We start from the raw sequence: 20,071 nt of genomic DNA, 5'->3' as shown, positions 1-20,071 counted from the left end.
CTTCTCCTCTGGCTGATAAAAATATGGGCCTTTAAGAAGCTGGATATGGTGGTCTTTACTTTCTTTAGGTATTACAGCTACCACAACTTTTTCCAGGATATTGATACTTCCCTTCCTTTTAAAATACTATTTAACAAAACCTTCTAGATCTTTGTCACTTTCTTCCCACCTACTTTCCAAACTTCTACCGGAATAACAATTTTTCCTAGAGACTTTCCAGCAGATGGTTATACATCACTGTTTTATGTCATTTGTGCTTTATCTTGATTTCCCCATTTCTCTGCTTTATATAGTTTTTCATAAAATTTCCAAAATATCACTAACACTTGTACAGGGTCTCTGGTTATTTTTCTTGTTATAATCTTACTAAATTTGGCAACAACCCTTTCTACTTTCTGTTACCTAAGTTGTTGTGCTAAAAGTTTTTATGCTCCGGAGTTATTATCAAAAGATAGTTGCTTAATAGCAGTCATTCTAAACTCTTGCATATTATCCCAGTGCTCCCTAATTTTGCCTTACCACTCTACAGTTGTGCCTCTTCTTGATCGGTGAGATCCCTCTTATTCTGCAATATTTAACCTTTGTCAGCACCTGTAGTTAATTATTACTTCTTAAACATATTTATTTTTCTTTTATTTCTACCCTATTTTTAAACTCCGTTTTCATTTTATCCTACTCACTGGCTGTAACTTCTGGAATCCTTTCTATATTCTCTAGTAACTCCCAAGGAATTTGCACTATACATTCCTTAAATTCCTCTCTTTTTAACTTGTAGCAGGTGAAGTGTCCGTGTCTTATTTTTATTTTATTACTCTGCATTTTTATCTTGATTATTATTGGCTCATGATCTGAAATAGTTATTGGATGTGTGGCAATGTTCTCAATTAAATGCACCTTGAGAAACATAATTTCTGTCTAGTCTACACATTTGTTGTTTTTTGGGGAATAATATATAAATTCTCTCTGAGCTCCTACTACTGAATTCACATCTTCCATACCAAATATTTTATTTTTTTTCCCAAAACTCTACCCCCTTTTGTTACATTTTCCTTTATAGACCCTCCAAATGCATCCTTATTGTTGCAAATCAAAATCCAGTCCCTGCTTATAAGTAATATTCCCTGCTGAAAGCTGATAATTTCTTCCAGAAATTTGTTAATCTCCAGTTTTAGGTGGACTAGAAATACATGCCAGTGTAATCCTCATCCCTTGCCGGTAGCGCCTTGTTACCACAAATGTCCATTATTATCATTTTCACTTTTATCAGTATGGGAGTTCATCTAGCAATTAGTATTACTACTCCTCTTTTCCTATGTCTGTGATATTCTGCTGAATATACATCCTGAAATCATTTCCTTATCAAATTCACATGCTCCATTATTTCCAAATGTGTCTACTGTAGCATTGCTGTTTGCACTATGCACTTTTTAATATAATTGAATATTCTTTCCTTTTTGTCTGTGAGACCATTCACATTCCATGATAATACGGAAAGTGTCTCCATTATGATAAAAAGTCATTATTCCCACCTGTTATATATGACAGCTTTTTAAGTCTATTTCCAGCTTTTGTGATACATGTACCCACTAATGTTTGGTAGATTAATCCTTTTATATAGTTTGTTTTTTCTCATTACCTCCATTTGAACCTATGTCACATTTTACAGGACTTTTTGTTTTGATGAAAATCCTCAGATACACCCCAGAATACCACTGTAACTTGTTAACTTAATGCAAACACACACAACTATGCACATCTTCAAATAATGAAACTCTCGTAATAGGAACAATTGTCCCAAATAGGCAGCTGCTAACACAGGCATTATCTATCCGAAAGTTGCTAAGTCACATTTTATTGCCTCTGTTCCTACTTGCACTTATTGGTGTTTTTATTTCTATTCCCCTCCCTGATGTGAAAAATAACATGCATGCTTTCATAAAACATTAACTTTTAGCACTGAAGAAGTCAGTACTTTGGCTATTTTATTGTCCTGTGATCAACTTGTCTTCATGGAAACACAAGAAAAAGTGTAACTATCAGTGAAAGACTTCTAAAGACAAGCTGAAACATTTATTGCTTAAGGAAAACTTTTCATTACATTCACCATTCTCTTATATACTTGTTTCCACTTAAAACTTATATTAAGGTAATGGTCTTATTCTAGACATTCACCTATGCAAAAGTAAGAAAAAAACATATTTGCTCTACATATGTTATGATGCGGCTTAGCAACCTAACTGGTTAGCTTTTGTCTATCCTTTTTTCTCTTTTTCCAATGTAATGCCTTCATTTCATGAAATAAAAAAGGAAGAAAGAGAAAAAAGGCATATGTTTACTTTAGTATCTTTATCACATGCAACAATAATTTAAAAATGCTTTACTATAAAACTTGCAATTTTTACCGTTAAAGGTTTTACAGAACTACTGTTAAGAAAATAAATACTGTTAAGGATTTTTTTTTAAAGTTACCCTTTTCTTCCTCTTCCCTTCTTCTTCATGCCATTAATGTTTGAAAGGACATTAAGCAAATGGTTTTCAATTCCTGGTAAGTCAAACAACGTCAGCAAAAGTCCATTCTTTCCACTTTTTCTTGTACAGCCATATTTCACAAATGTGATTAATGCTTCATAATCTTAAATTTATTCACTATTTTTTGTGTTGCTGGTCGTCTTCCTGTTTATTTTTAGCGCTCAGCTTCAGACTCTGATTCAATTACAATGTACTCCTGATTCTTCTAGTTATCTTCTCTACTTTTCTGTGTTTCTCAGACATTTACCTTTGTTTTAGTGGCAAAGTTTCTCCATGTGCTTATCAGAAGAATGAGAAGCAGAGTCTTCTTCTGCTTGATGGCTCACTTTTTGTTAGACAAACAGCTCTATTTTCTCCTTAGACTATTATGCATCAAGAAATGACTTTCCCCTAGGGAAAAAAATATTCTGACGACAGCTGGATACAACAGCATGAATCTCGCACCTGCCTCTCAACATTCCCTGATTGCTGGGATAATTTTGCTTCTGTTCTGCCTGGTGTACAGTGAATAATCATTTTATAGAAACATTCAGCTGTCTCCGATTTTTAATATTTTGCCCTTCTGCCACAGTTTTGTCAGGATCAACTCTCTATTGCTGGTATTATTGAATCTTTACTAATACAGACATTGGCTGCTTTCTTGTGGCCATGTTTGGAGTATACACATGATGTGCCCTTTCATTTAACAAATCCCGCTGTGGAATACCAGTCCAGTTGTATATTAGTGCTTTTCAAAAAACATTAATATAGCCTGTTCCTTTTAATTTCTCTAGTACAGCAGAAAATCTCAGATTTTCTGTACATGCTATGTCCCTCTAATTCTACCATTTTCTCAAACATTTCTTCTTGAGCAGTCTCATACTAAGCCAGCCTTTTCTTCATTTCATCATCTAATTTTTGCAGTTTTTGTTAGTTCATCTGAATATCTGTTTAAAGCTTCTTCAGTTTTTCCAACGTTTTATTATTTGAATTGATATACTCCAGTGATGTTCATCGTGTTTCACTGTTGCAGTCATTACACTTGGGTTATCCTGCTGGCAGGCTACCTGCAGTCGGCCTGAATTCCAAAGTCCTGGTCCGGCGTCTGTTGCTGTCACCTCTTCCCTGATGTTAGTGTGCCAGGGGTATAAAAGATGCAGCCGACACCATTTTCGTCAGTCTTTTTTGCCGCGCGGTGCCCGAAGCAAAAGCAATTCGCAAGTGCCGGTCAGCCGACTCCTGAGATTTTCAAAACCGATTTTCAGATCCGAAGTCTTCATTAAAGCTAAGTACCCCGTTGGGTAAACTTTTTTCTTGCTCCAGACCGATGTCAGAAAAAGTTAATTGTATTTCTTGTGGGAAGCAAATACCTCATAAGGATTTTCATTCTTACTGTATTCCTTGCCTAGGCCCTGACCACGATGTTGCTAGCTGTCGGTTTTGTGCTAGATTTAACCAACACACTATTAAGCGTCGGTACAATTTTACCTTTCATTACTTTGGCTGAAGATTTAATTATATAATGCCGTCGGAACAGCCGATGACAGGAGTTTATAAAAAGCGCAAGGAAAAAGAAAAGAACAGGCATCCGAGGTCCAAAACCGACGGCGAGGCCGGTTCGCCACTTCTCAGTGAGGCGCTTTTGCAGCCCCTGACGCCTGCTACCTCAGAGCCACAGGCCGTTTCTGACTCCCACATGGAGTCGACTAGGCCTCTGGATACTCAAGGTATTGGACACTCAGAAACTATTCCCTCAGATGGGTCCGGAGCCGCTGAGCAGGCATCGGCTTCTGAGGATGTTTTCAGACCTACACAGTTATATGTAAAGCCAACTTCAGCTTCAAAGGCAAAGACTAAAGCAGCTCTAAAGACAAAGAAACAAGTACAGCATTCTCCTGCACAGACTTCCATGCTTATAAAAACAGATGCTTAAAATGGCCGAAGACCTAATTACTTTGATCAGGGGTTCCCATCCCCCTCCTGATAAGAGGCCTAGGCAAGAGACAGAATATGAATCTTCAGATCAGGTTTCCATTTCCTCTGACTCCTCTTCTGAACAGGGATAATCCCTTCCTCCCTATCAGGATTCTGATGCTGAAGAATCTATTCCTTCAGCCTCTCCTCCTGAACATTATTGTTTTGCGGAAACCCTTCATACTATGAGGGAGCACTTTCACTGGGAGAGCCAAGATTACTCAGAATCTAAGAAAAGGCTCAGAGACTTTCTTTTACTACCTCAGCACAGACCTCTTGCTATTCCACCTGTTCTAGACATAGTAGATGATGTATTTTCAGAGTCCAGCCTGTCTCCTGACTCTTTACCCCCTGCACCGGTTAAGCCAGACAGATACTACAGGGTTCCAGATTCCCACAAATTTCTATGTAAAAACCCTGCTGCTGACCCAGAAACTATATCTCAGGGTCCCAAAGGGGTCAAGGCTTCCATTGCGAAAAACCCTGTCCCCTCTGATAGGGATTCTAGGGCACTGGACAGATGGGGGAAAAAAGTTTACACTTCTGCTACCTTGGCTGTAAGGGCTTTAAATTGCCAGTTTCATATGCTTAAATATCAGCAATATTTAATGTCACTGATAAAACAGAAAATATTGACAAATTCTGAATGTCCAGATAACAAGGAAATGCAGGATTTATTGCATGCAGCTGAACAAGTGGGAAAGCATACTTTGCAATGTGGTTTTGAGTCACTGGAGGCCTCTTGCAGGGCCGCTGTTACAGGTACTGTCATTAGAAGGCATGCTTGGTTAAAGGAACAAAATCTGCTGATCATGTTAAAGCAAACTTATTGGATGCTCCTTTACAGCATGATACTTTGTTTGGTATTAAGGCAGAAGAGGTGTTGAAGAAAATGGAGGATAAAGCAAAATCTATGCAGACAGTTAAGGATTTCTTACAGGTACAACCACCCAGATTTAGCAGGAACTGGCCTTCAAAGAAATGGTCCTTTCCAGTGTCAGACAGGCCACAAAGAGGCAGATACAGACGACCTAGAGGCAGATCCCAGCCCCAAGGCTCATACAGACCTAAACAATGGGGTGCTTCTACCTCCAAAAGCGGAGAAGACAAATCACAGCCATATAGAAAACAGTCCCAATGACTTTCCTCTGCCAATACCAAGCACTTATCTTTTGGCAGCCCCCGTAGGGGGAAAACTAGCACTTTTTTCACAAAATTGGCATATAATCACCCAGGACAAATGGGTCTTGACTATAGTGTCCCAGGGTTACAGGTTCCACTTTCACAACCTGCCAAGGCAAAATGTATGCCAGACCTGCCACAAAATCAATGGGCAGAGGCACAAAAGCAAGTTACATCCCTCATGGACATGAGGGCCATTCAGCGAGTACCACAGCAAGAACAGGGACAAGGATTTTACTCAATACTATTCCTGGTACCCAGAAAGGACAAAGCCTGGAGACCAATACTGGACCTGTTTATTCTAAACACTTTTCTGGACGTTCCAAAATTCAGAATGTTGACTCTGCAGCAGCTTCTGCCCATGCTGGGCAAGAAGGCTTGGCTTGTAACTTTGGACCTAAAAGAGGCATACCTGCATGTCCCAATCAGACAATCTTGCAGATGATACCTCAGATTCATAGCTGGATCAATGCACTACCAATTCTCTGCACTTCCCTTTGGCTTATCTACTGCGCCCAGGGTCTTCACAAAATGCCTGGCACCAGTCATTGCTTTCTGCAGACAAAGGGGAATTCAAATATACCCTTACTTGGACGATTGCCTTATTCAAGCAGAGAACAAAGACATTCTACTGAGGCATCTAGCGTTTGTAAAAAGATTACTAATTTGCCTAGGGTAAACGGTAAACAAAAAGAAATCAAAACTAGTACCCTCTCAAGAGATAATATTCTTGGGCGCAGGCTTAAATACAACTGCCCAGATGGCTTGTCTCACGCCAGACAAACAAAGGCAACTGACTTCTTACTTCGAAATGTTGGCAACAAAGACCCAGTTATCTGCAAGAAAAATTCTGCAGGATTTGGGCTTCATGGCATCCTGCTTTCTACTAATTCCATATGCAAGACTGCATATGAGGACACTACAATAGTATCTAAAAAGTGTTTGGACTCAACATTGCCACAGCCTGGAAACATTAATTACCCTCATTCCCTGCCTGCAACAGGAGTTTCGATGGTGGGCACAGGCCTGTCACCACAACAAGGGACAGCCATTCACTTTACCCACGGCCAGGCAGACACTAACAACAGATGCATCAGATTATGCCTGGGGTGCCCACATGGCAGGAAAATGTATTCAGGGAGCATGGCCAGCTAGCCAAATGCATCTTCATATCAATCAAAAAGAGATGCTAGCTGTTCAGAATGCCCTGACAGCTTTCAAGGATCTACTTCATCCAGGATAACTGCTGGTAAAGACGGACAATACTGCAGTCATGTGGTACATAAACAAGCAGGGAGGCACACATTCCTACCTCCTTTGCAGACAAGCCATGACTTTGTGGAACACAGCATTGACTTATCAAGTACACCTGCAAGCACAATTCCTGCCAGGAAAGACAAATACTCTGGCAGACGAACTAAGCAGAAATCTCAAGGATCCTCACGAGTGGAAACTAGATCCACAAATCTTCAGCATGATAACAAGGGAATGAGGATGCCCAGACATAGATCTATTTGCCTCCCCTCACAACTGCCAACTACAGAGATTCTGCACAAGGACTTATCGCAAACAAGCATGGAAAGTGGATGCCCTATCATTCAGCTGGAAAACCCTTACAGTATATGCCTTTCCTCCAATGCCTCTCCTCCCCAGGGTACTCCTATAGGTCAGACAAGAGAAGCCAAAAATTATACTGATTGCCCCAGACTGGCCATTCCAGCACTGGTGCCCAATCCTAAAGAGCTTGTCTCAAGGCCCAGCCTGGACATTACCCCAAATTCCTCATTTGCTGACCCAACAAAACAATCCGATCCTGCACAGCTAACTCAGAACCCTAAATCTGGCTGCATGGCTGATGATGTAACCATTCAGAACACACCTCTCTCTAAAGCAGTTATGGATTTTATTTTGGAGGCCAGGAGGCCCAGCACCAGAAAATCTTATACAGAAAAATGGAAGAGATTCTGTGCTTGGAACCAGGCATAAGGAATGGACACGCTTGTACCAAATATTCCTCAGATTTTACAATACCTAACTGAGATGCTGGACAAAGGCTTATCCTTCTCATCAATTAAGATCCATGCCTCTGCCATTTCAGCTCATTACAATACGGATCCACCTATTTTTTTTTACATCCACTGCTAAGGCAGTACCTCAGAGGGGCCAAAAACATAAGACCTCCAAGGAGAGCTCCAACACCTGCATGGGACCTCAATTTTGTCTTGGAAAAGCTCACACTGCCTCCTTTTGAGCCAGCCAATACAGCTGAGATAAAATACTTATCATGGAAAACAGCTCTGCTCCTACCAATAACCTCAGCAAGAAGAGTCTCAGAGTTACAGGCACTAATGGCTTTGTAACCTTTTATTATTTTCCATCTAGACAGGGTTTCTCTAAGGACAAACCCAACATTTATGCCTAAGGTAGTGTCCAGTGTGGCTCTTAACCAAACCATTAATTTGCCTACCTTTTATCCAAACCCACAGAATAAGGGGGAGAGACTTCTGCATTCTTTGGACATACACAGACAGCTACGTTTCTACTTGGACAAAACTAAAGCCTTCAGAAAGACTGAGCAACTCTTAGTGGCATATGCTGCAGGATCGCAAGGAAAAGCTATTTCAAAGCAGACTATTTCAAAATGGATAGGCCACTGCATTCGTTTCTGCTATTCACAACATGGCAAATCAGTGCCTAAGGGCATTAGGCCACATTCAACCAGAGCAGCAGCCACTTCAACAGCCTTCCTCAGAGGAGTACAAACCAAGGACATTTTGGAGGCTGCAACTTGGACTTCAGTGCACACTTTTACAAAGCACTACCACTTACCTCTTTACTCTAAATCCAGAGCAGGTTTTGCCACTGCAGTTCTGCAGGGCCTCATAGCCACTCCTAATTCTATCTAGGCCCAGCCACCCAACCTCAGCTTTGGGATTCAACCCAAGTGTAATGACTGCAGCAGTGAAACACGATGAAGATAGTACAGTTGTGTACCTACCATAAATGTAGATGTTCAAGTGTATTCACTGTTGCAGTCCAGGTTACCCTCCCTCCATCCCCCTTTTCTTTGCTGGGACTTATCTGTACTTCTCTATTCCATACAAACCTATATGGTGTATTTGCTTGTAGATGAAGGTAATGTTTATATTAGTGCATGTTTTTTTATGAGCAGAATTTTTAGCCTACCCTTTTGGGGGCACCTGATATCTTGGGCAAGAAAAACTGAAGAAAATGGTGTCGGCTGCATCTTTTATACCCCTGGCGCACTGACGTCAGGGAAGAGGCGACAGCAACCGACGCCGGACCAGGAGTTTGGAATTCAGGCCGACTGCGGGTAGCCTGCCAGCAGGATAACCCAAATGTAATGACTGCATCAGTGAATACACTCGAACATCTACATTTATGGTAGGTAAACAACTGTACTTTTCATGTATTTTACCCTGCTGTGGCTACATTTGACTTATGTTTCCTCTAGATTAATAGAAGCCATGTCTTGGATCAAAGCTGGAGCTTGAACTGCTTTTTGCTAAACAACTGCCTGATTCTTTACAGTCATGTGTTTTCAGTTACTTTTCCATTGTTCATCCAGAGAAGGCAGAGAAGACTGGATGTTTTTTTTCAGAACTGAAAGATGCTCATTTCCAAATCAAAATAGGCAGATAGTCCCAAATATTCTTGCACATTTGAACAGCTGTGTACAGACCAATGCATTTTAGGATGAGGGAAGACTGAGCAGCCTTGGAAACTTTTACCTGCCCATCACTTCTAACACTGAGGGCATTAGTCCAAACAGTTTATTGTAGATGGACCTCTTGTAACAGATTTGTCACTGTAGCAAGCTTATAGAACTGTTCTATTTAGCATTGTGGGTTTAATTTGAATCTTACTAAACTTTTGTTTCTCAACTTTTTCCTTTATTTCAGTACATGAACATTTTGATTGCTGAGCTTCTGGATGTAAAAAAATGAAATGTCTTTGGTCATATTACTTAATTCTTCAGCATGTACAGCAACTGTAACTTTAACTTGAATGCTTGGGATAAATGCATCACAGTTGGCTCCCCTAAAGCTATTTTCTAATGCCTTTTCTGCAAAGAAGCTCTACTCATTAGGAGTTGTGTAGTCGGCAGTGAGATAAATAAGTACAAATTTGAGAAGCTGTGATTACTTCTTACTTTTCACTCAGTTGAATTTAGCTTCTGTATTTATTTGTTTGTTTCCTAAGCATTTATATATGTACTATTGATGTAATTTGATTGTAACACAGTACTTGACCAGAAATGTTATAGAAGTTTAAAAAGTGTCTGGTTAGTTTATCCAGCCACAGTTTGGATTTTCATCACTGTAATATTTTGTGGTAAGGCAGTGGCTTTTTCATTACAAAGTTTGCAAGTTTATAAAAACCTTCACTTCAGAAGAATTCCTTCCTTTCACGAAGGAATTTGACTTTCATGTAATTACCTCTGTTCACTGTCATTTTGGGTATATTCTGGATTTGGTTTACCAACTTGGTGGTGGAGCTACTTTCGAGGTCTGAACACTGCATTTATTTCGTTTCTCATTAAATTTACCCCAGTCACAGCCCTCCATCCATCCTGAGTTGATCAAATGCAGGAACTAGTTTGCTGTCACCTGAGATCACTTTGCCCCTGTATTCGACCCGCTGCTTATGGTGTCCATTGCAGGTGATACTGATGCGTTCCTTTCAGCGTACAGTATAGCTGTACTCTGCTCACTAGAGTCACTTGTCCCACCTCATGTACGCCTTTTTCTTCTCAAACCATTTGAGACATGCAGCTCCATGACTTGAGATGAAAAGGGCAAAAACTTGAGTGTAAATGGAGATGCACAGACTGCTTTGATATCAGACTGCTCTGTGTGGTTTATCTGGAGGAAGGCAACATTTATGCAGGGGAGATGCCTCCTGCATCCAGACAACAAGCCATGCTCTTTCAGCTGATTGAAAGAATGTCTAACTTGGCTTGTCTTTCCACCCATAGAACACTTTCATCTGATGAATGTGAATTGTCTGCTTAGTTCTTTGCCACTAAGCTAGCTGATTGCCTTCTTCAGCGATAAGCTTTTTGTCAGGCTTTCGTAATGTACCTGTTTACATCAGATTAAGCAGTGCATAAAGTGCCAGTCCACACTTTCATTGTGTCAGCAACTGTTTCAGACTTAAATTTCGCAAAGTTTTTTTTTCTGTTTTTGTTTTCCCCATGCAGATGACAATGAGTTTTAACATTGATCTTTAACCTCAGTGACACCTGAGGGGAAAATGTGGAAGGCATCCATAGACTTTAATGGATGCAAGTTGCATGTGCAACAGAAGGGCATCCATAAAGTCTATGGGCAGCTGCCTTACATAGTGTCTTTCAGAAAAATGCTAAATTTATTTGGACTGTGGTTTTAATAAAGTTTACAAAGCTTTTTAATTACAAGAATCCCCAATAAATGTGAATACACTTGTGCAAATTGCATCACTGCTTCGAATAACTTCTCAAACATTCTATTTATTGTTAAGGTTTATTGAGAAGGTTGTCTTTCCAGTCTGGTTTCTTAACCTCACAGAACTGTGATAAGTATCTGGGTTCAAACTAGACAGTTGATTGCAAATATCTCAGGGATCTAGCAATTGCATTTTATTTACTGTCCTTAAATATAAGGGACTATGGGGCTTGATCTGTTAAGTTAATGGTTACTCATCCACTCGTCTAAGTTAAAGTTAGAGACTTTGGGATTTAGTTTGTTTGATATGGCTAACTTATACTATTGGTAGAGAGCCTTTAGTAGAACTATCTCTTAATTAGTATGCCCTGTTTATATTACACTGTAGATTTAGGTCCCTGGAGTAGTTATTTGTGGTGTTTTCAGTTTTATGGACATGCTGAAGGTTAAGCCCTTAGGGTCATTTGCTGCTTTGTAGGCCAGGCAGAGATTACCATGGAGAAGTCTCCAAGAGATAATATAGTGGTGGAGCTTTTAAACATTCGTTATTGCTTATGGACCAAACACTTGAGATTTTTTTTTTGAAAACATTGTGTGTTTTTTCCTAGTTGAATGATGTGTTTGTTTGAGTCAGTGCAATTTGTCAAATCAGTGTTATAGCAACATGCCTAATGTTGACCCAGTTACATAGAAATATTTACACTGACACCTGTCTGCACATACTCCAAGGTTATTCCTCAAAACATGCTAAATCAAAAAAAGCTTGTTTTGCAGGTGGGTAAGCCCCCCCTGTACCACTTGCTAATTATATATACTATCTCCAAGATTGCACAGTCCCTGAGGAAGGCGTATATTCCCCTTCATTGGGGATTATCCTTTGTCGAACAACAGGTGGGTCAGTAATACAAAGGTTGATGTTAGCTATGATTGACTAAACATGTGGAAACCATTTGGACAGATGTATATGTCAAAGGAGCTATCATATTCATCTCTAATGAGAGTAGAATAGAGGGGGACTATAATTTCCAAGGACATGTAGGAACTGATAAATGACACACAACTGTCATTAGGCTTTTTATGTGGTAGCTGTAAGGAAGCTTTAGTTTCAAAAGAGTACACTGATGGATTGTTAATGTTGAGTTTCAGTCTTTAGTTGAGATATCATATCCCCCCAGTCCAGTGGGTCTTGCCCTATGTCTTCCCTTTGTTTGCTAAATAAGTCTGGTTGTTCCTGTTTTGAGGGCAAATGCCAAGCACTCTCCAGCCTGGACAAGAGCCCCGTAACCCATATGCTGTCTTGCTGGAAGTCCTAGTCAGCCCATTCATTTCTCCACAGAGGCAAGGGGTGGGAAATTATTTTTGAAGTTGTGTAGTACACAGAAAACCACACTACATGACCAACATATTAGTGGCAACAATAATTTAAAGAAAGAGGGCACATGTCTTACATCTCCCTTTTTCTGAAGCAAGAATACATGACCTTGTGTGGTAGAACTTTACTGTATAGTTCATTAAAGTCTCCAGATTTTACACTGTCTCATTGATAAGTGTTTTATATTTTCCATCATTTTTGTGTCTCTGCTTTTTAAACATGTTTTTGATTAGTATCCCACATTACTGCTGGAACTGGGAAGAGTTCTTTGCTACTTGGTATTCAGATTTTAGCTGGATGTACCTATTTTCCAAAGGGCCTTTGTTCCGATTTTCAGTGTCACGTTGAGAGGTATGAGGTTAAGAATCATAGTGTGATGTTTTGATGGCACACTGACATTAAGATGTTTTGTTTCTATCTTCAAAGTCTCTGTCATATCAAGCAACTTCTTGGAGTTGAATGTTTATGTCTGGTCTCTCCACGGCTTGAATACTGGAATTCCCTTTACCTTGAGCTGTCCAAGAATGAATTTGATTGTCTTCAGCTAGTTCAGAATTCTGCAGCTCAGCTACATGCATGTGCCACTCTCTACCTTTATATTAGTCCTTTTCTATGGCGTTTGCACTAGCTGCCCATTCACTCAGATATGACTTTCAAAGTTGTATTCTTGGTTTACTTAGCCCTAACTGATCCGAGTTCTCCATAACTTAAGGAGCTCTTGGCTCCCTACTATTCGGCCAGGCCTTTTTGTTCATCTTCCACGGGTTAGTTGGAGCTTTCTAGGGCACACCTTGAGTTAAGGCTTTCTGCCATTAGCTGTTCGTCTCTTAAACCCTCCTTCCCCAGTGATTAAGAGAATCGTCATGCTATCTGTTTGTGAAAGGACTCCCGTGACTTATCTTTTTGATCTTGCTTTTAATCTTTGATAATTCTTGTTGTAGTATACTGTTAGCCAGTTTGTCTCATTTAGTTTGCTGCTGTTTATTCATTTACTTTTTATTTTCTAATTGACTTATCTCCAGACACTACTTTTAATTTTCAAACAAATTGTCTAGATATAATTCCTTAGATTGTTTTTTTTCTTAGTGCGGCGTTTTCATGTATTTTATATTGCTTTATTGTTATGGGACTTGGCCAGCAAGCACCTAAATAAGCGTGAATTTGAATGTCACAGAGATTAGGATGTGTGTACTGTAGTGGGTTGTTTGTGCATTGTAACTTCTGTACTTTGCAGATGACATTAATATAGCTTATATAATGTGCTTCCATTTACTTCACCAAGGGAAGTTTGCATGTCCTTTTTATCAGGCTGTTGATGAGTAGTAATATTCATCTCCAAGAGCTGCACTTTGCTAACTTGAAATCCACCTGTGCTTTAAGGTAATCTGTTCCAGTTACGGAAGCTATCCAGATTCATCTCCTTTTAGTTGCTGATAAATATGGCATGGCACCTAATGCCTAAACCAGCTGTCTACTTCTGAATTGTGCCAGATTTAATAATTTAAAAGCACATTAACTTATGCCTTCCCAGTCCACATACACAGACTTAAAACAAAAACATTTAAAACCATAACTGCTGTGAATTTGTATTATGTTGAGGATGTTGAGGAAGCATGCTTATTAGTAGGTGGAGTATTTTAAAACCAAATTGCATTACCAGGTTGTTATTGGAAGACCTTGAGTTATCAAAATTTAGTACATTTGGTGGTGGTGCTGCGGTAGCGTTGTCGCCTCACAGTAAGACGCTGACCGATTTGACTCTCAGCTAGAGCGTCTTCTGCGTGGAGACCTGAGTGAATGGGCGTACCTTCGTTGAAGGTTGTGCGTTAGGGCTGGCAACTCAGCATGTAAAAATCAACTGCCAATCATTAGCGGACCAGAGTTCCACTGTGGCAACCCCTAACCGGGAAAAGCTGAAAGACACAACATTTATGTAAGCACCTACTCACTGTGGAGTGCTAAGGCTAACAGTCCTCAAAATTATGTCCTGTTTTACACATTTGTCTTTTTTCCTTCATTAGTGATGAGTGATTAAACTGGTAATGCTTGTCAACTATGAGTTTAGAGAGATAGTACTTTTCTTTTTCTTTGATTTCAAGTGGCCGCATTATTAAACCATAATAATGCGATGTGTTTAGATTTCTGAAGTCAACCATAATGTGTAGAACCAGTTGGCAACTGTGGATAGTATTCTTGCTGTGTTATTAACCTGAGAAATGTTTCTTTTCCAGATTTATGTGGCAGCACAGTACAAGATCCTGATCAGCTTACTAGGTGAGTTTAGTTGTCACCTTTTCGGCATGAAATAGTCATATTGTTTGTATCCCGTTTACAGTGAGACTTAGGTTTACAAAGTACCTGAAAGTGTTTGTATCTACTGTCAGGCATTCATTTTGTAAGCAGAATTTTAGTCATATTTGTACTGAATATGAGTAGGAATAACGCAATATATTTTAGGAGCTTCATCTCCATCACATTGCTTTCATAAGCCGGACACCTAAAACTGTACTAAACTACTGTCGCACCTCCCCCTTTTCCATAATGTTGGGCATCTAAGAACCCTTCTCCAGATCTCTGTAGCTGCAAGTCACAGCAATATACAGTTCCAGGCTACTGGTGATATTTCAATTTTTTTCTCACTGATTTAGTTTATCTTTACGTTCAGGTTGGCAAATGATGGTTTCTGATACTCATTCAAGTCAGTTCATTCCTGTGTGCTCTTGGGGTGTTCTGTACCTCCATGTTGCATGAGTGTGTTCTCAAACACAAATGCTGCCTGAGAACTACCATGTCTGACTTGAGATCACTAAACCCAAACCCATGTTCCTACTCCTCTTTTGAACATGCAAGGCTCCTCATGCATGAGAGTGGTTAGCTAGCTGAGACCAACATCTCCCTCCTCCCAGGATAGGTGAGATTGTGTGAGCTGCTTGTTTCCACTGTCCCCCACCAAGTTTTTCCAACACTCAAGCAACTGCTCAGTCCCAGGACATCTGAGTCATAAAGCTTTATCTCTTTCTATTACGGAGACTGGGAGTGTGTTCCTTTTCTTGACTTTATTTGTACCTTACTTACTAAAGTGTAATAGTCTACCCATGTCAAGTTGAAGGATTGGTTGCCATGTTTGGTACTGAACTTCAGCATCATAGCTGGAACTCCTCCCATTATTCTCCCATTATTCCCACAGTGTTCCTCTCTTCCCCATCTGTTTTAGCACAGATCCCTCAGCTTGAGACTCATCTAAGTGGTAAGTCTTAATTTTTTTCTCTTTATAAGTTAGTCTGGCATATTTCAGGTCGGGTTAGTTGTGCATAATAGTTTAATATTTCACTTCCTGTTAGCTATATTTAAAATTTTTCATGTAAGAAGTTAGATGAGAGCCTCTCTCACATTAGATCTCATCAGCTGCACAAAAACCTTTCTTACCTGTACTTTTCTTTAGATAGTTAGCTAAGGGTTTTTTGATATCTTAATTTTGGAACAGTTTTTTTTTTGCCATTGTGCTGAACTGCTGTTGTTAGTGCTGTATCTGAAAAAAACAGCTGACCTACTGCTGGTATTTTGAAGCTACTGTTTGAATTTTAGTTGTTATTTTTTTTCCTCAGGATCATGGTGTTTTTGAAATTCTGTAGGATGGATAAGGACCTGGGGTTTAAAAATTGCATGTAATATAGAGACAAGATTTCCCCTCGAGGCACTCATGATTTTTGTATAGTGTATTGTGGGCATATCACCTTGAAGCAAATTGTGAAGTCTGCATGAAGTTGGCTCCAGAAGTCTGCATGAATGCAAATATTTTAAAGTGACTACTCCCATCATATGAAAAGAGGCAAGACAGGAGAGAAAGAAGGAAAACAGTTGTAGAAGATGAAACCTAGGAACACGGGTAAACTTTCTTTGCCAATGTACTCAGAAGAGAATCTCACCTGTTAAAAGTTTCACCTCCCACAGAGACCTCTCAGGCATATTTTCCTGCTGTATTTAACTAGTGCTTCCGATCCATTTTGGAGGAGGAGACTGGGCAGCTTTTCCTTAGAGTGAGACTTGTCAAGATATTTGGAGGTTTCACCCTTCCTCAGGCCTCTTGTTGTGAGGTCAGTAAGGTTTTCACAGAGCCTTTATTTGCATATAAATTAGGACCGTGATCAAAGGTCAGATTGAATTGTGTCTTTTTCTTCTCCTTCAGTATCTAGAGTGGCAGAGAAACACCCACCCTTTCTATGTCTTATGTTTCTTCCACTGGCCCAGTTTTTGGCACTGGGAGTTTTGGAGCAGAGAGAGAGATTCCTACACCTTCCAAATCAGCTCTGACGATCTTGCTTTCATCAGCATCTGCTTTGGTACCCATGACCTCAACATTGACTGATATGTCAAGTGTTACTAAGCACCGTGATGGAGTCTATGTTGGAAGCTTGACTCGGGGTTTGGCATCAGTCCTCCTTGGGGTCATTTACTATGTAATTGGCTTTTTGACCCTTTAGTGACAAAAACTGCCCTTATTGCTGGCTGTGGCTTTGTTTCTTGCATTTGGGGTCATGATCTCTCTGCTGACTGATTTTGGAGTTTGTATCAGTCGCAGCAATGATTACCTTACCAAACAGATGGTTAGTGGACCTGCACCTTCTGCTTCATTTCCTCCATGTTCACCTTTCACTTGAAGCTGTAGCCATGTCCTCGCTATACCACCAAGAGTCAGTTCCAAAGTCCATTATATATTACTCTGTTTGGAAGAATTCCCCTCTTTAGAACAGTTGTTCCAAGGAAGAGGAGGCACCTCAACTCTCCAGAGCCTACAACTCCAGGTATGAATCATGATGAAAGGAAGGGCTCCCCTCAATCCCCTGCAGAAGGCCCCATATTTGGAAAGGTCCTGGTACTGATGAGGCAGAGGGAATCTGAAATCCTTGCCCCCCCTTCACCGAAGAGGAGATCCTGCTGAGGGTTTTTGAAGTACCCCACCTACATCTTGAGTGGTACTTCCAGCTGATCACATGATAGACTGGCAAGAACCTGATGTGTCTGAGCCCATACCAAGGAAATTGTACAAGTTATTTTGGCCTCCAAAGGGCAGAATTCTTTGTAGTAAGGCTCCCCTGCCTGACTCTGTTGTAGTACTGGCAGCCATCAAAAGAGAGCACTCTGATGAGAGTCCATCAGTGCATCCACCAGACAGAGATTCTAGAGCAGTGGATAAATGGAGAAGCATTCATTCATGTTGGGTGTGTTTGCTGATAGGGCTCTTAACTGCTTTACCATGTGCATGACCCTGTTTGAAAATTGGCAGAGAAAGCCACTGACTCATTGAAAAAAATTCCTCACTGATATCTCTGTCAGCAAATACAGTTTTGGGGGGGGGGGGGTTTATGCAGAGGATTATTTCACTGTCTAAGTAGCTTATTCATAAGGCACTTGAAGGAGTGGCAAGGACATCTGGGAAGGGCATTACCGTGAGAAGACCAGCCTGGTGAAAATCATGTGTTTTTTTGAAAAAATATTAAGGCATCCTTCACTAGTGCCCCATTTGACAACTCGTCCTTGTTTGGAACCAACTTGAATAAACAGGAGTTGAAAGTGGTAAAGTTTTTAATGCTTCAGTGATTCTTTATGTTTCACTATGAACCAGAAAAGTATTAAAAATGTATAGTATCAAAACTCCTCTAACAGCAGTTCGAGCAGTCACCAATAAAAAGTAACGTGACTGCTGGGGGGGGGGGTGAGGAGACTTCTATAACCGACACTTCCCCAGTGGCAGAGGTGGTCCACAAAATCAGTGCTTCTGTAGTCCTTCCTCTGGGAAGCAGTAATGACTCTCCTGAGTACTTGCCTTGCTGTTCCACTTTGGTGGCAGTGGAAGGTCAACTGTCCTTGCATCTACAAGTGTAGCTGACCACCATGTGAGACAGATGGATCAGTAACATTATGTCCAGAGGCTGTACAATATTTTGTTAAATGTATGCCAGCTAACGTCTCTGCCGCAGTAGATATTTCACTCCATCAAAAAGAGGGAGCCAGATTGAAGATACATAGCCTTCTAGAATAAAGATTTGGCTAAGAGGTCCCACCAGCTCAGATAGGATATGGAGTTTATTCCATATTCTTTTTGTCCTCAAGAAAGTAGTAGTATGCAAGGAAAAGCAAGGTCTGGATGGTCATGGTGCAGTGAATCTTTCCTTATCTGCAGGAGGGAGATTGGGTGTACTCAGTCGATCTTTAGGGTGATGCCTAAATGAACATAAAAATAGCCAAAGCTTCCATAGATTCCTGTGCTTCTGGATAGGAACCAGTCATTATCATGTCGGGACCCTATCATTTGGTCTCTTCATAGACTCCTGGGTGTTCACCAACTGCATGGCACCTTTTGCAGTTCATCTGAGAGTCCTGGGAGGCAGGATCTTTCCATATCAAAACAACTGGCTCCTCACCTCTACTACGAGAGTGACACTGATACATGTAAGGGGGTACTTATTTCAGTTTTGTCTGTCCTTGGGGATGTCATTGAACACCATGAAGTCCCAAGTAGAGCTATTTCAAGTTTTTCTGTTCATATATTGCCCCTGGATACTATTCAGATGTTGGTCAGACTTCCGGGAGACAGAAATATGTCACTACAGTGTGCAGTCTTGCATCACTTTTCTTTGACAGCTACTGTTATTCTTGATGTTCTGGGGCTAATAGCCACAATGATTCATTTGGTGTCATTTTCAAGATTTCATACAAGATTCCTGCACTGGAACCTCTGTGTTCAGTGGTCTCACCTGAGGGATATTATGGACCAAACTGTTTCACTATCCGGATCATATGGAAGACACCTGTAGTTATGATTACATCTACTGAATTTGAACAAGCAGTATTTTTTGACCCTCTTTTACCCTAAGTCACAGTTGCCAGAGATGTTTGTACCATGGGGTGGGGTTTGCATTGTTTGAGGCAGACATTCCAAAGGTTGTGGACATAAGAGGATGGACTGCATATTGGCATACTGGACATGAGTGCAGTTCTTTTAACATTGTAGGCCTTTCAGGACAGTCTTCCACAGGGTGCAATTACGATCCACATTGATGGTATATTAGTAGTATGGCAAATCAATGAGCAAGGGGGTGTTGGGGAAACAATGAGGGTCTGTGACTGGGTAGTAGCCTAGCAATGCTTTCTGATAGTAAATTATAGTCCAGCTCATGTCAGCTGATTAGTGAATAAGGTTAGCAGGTATGTATCCTGATGTCGCACGTGGTCCCTCAGTCTAACAGCAGCAGCCAGTGGGTAAAACCTTGCTGCCATCTTTTTGCATCCCCAAGCAACACAAAATGCAGCAGATTCTTTCCTGTCCTCGCTCATCAGGGACAAAATCCCCTGGATGCTCTAGTCCATCAGTGGCTGATGGGACATTGCACATTCCCTTGCTTTCTCTTGGTAATGTCATTCTTGCAGAAGGCCAAATTGTGCATAGCCATGTAATTCTTATGGCCTCCTTTTGGCTTCAAAAGGTACGATTCCCCTCTTCTTTGGCTTCACTTGAAAAAAAAAAGCTTGCATCTCATGCTTCACCCAGACCTTCTTTTCGTCCAGCAAGCCTCATTCAGGCATACAG

General features: G+C 40.5%; 1 protein-coding gene across 5 annotated transcripts in view; it reads left to right on the top strand.

Annotated features, from left to right (window-relative positions):
* VPS39 (VPS39 subunit of HOPS complex) overlaps positions 1–20,071 on the top strand; it is a 1,019,836-nt gene that overhangs the window by 299,272 nt on the left and 700,493 nt on the right. For all 5 annotated transcript variants that reach the window (XM_044074020.1, XM_044074018.1, XM_044074019.1 and 2 more), the window contains exon 4: positions 14,715–14,757. In XM_044074020.1, coding sequence (XP_043929955.1) covers positions 14,715–14,757 — 43 coding nt within the window. The remainder of the gene's footprint in view (positions 1–14,714; positions 14,758–20,071) is intronic.

Source organism: Protopterus annectens, chromosome 6.part0, assembly GCF_019279795.1.
Source record: "Protopterus annectens isolate FY-2018-M chromosome 6.part0, PAN1.0, whole genome shotgun sequence".
In the NCBI taxonomy this organism is placed as follows: Eukaryota; Metazoa; Chordata; order Ceratodontiformes; family Protopteridae; genus Protopterus; species Protopterus annectens.
The sequence above is the reverse complement of the archived record's forward strand: the minus strand, read 5'-3'. Positions and strand labels throughout refer to the sequence as shown.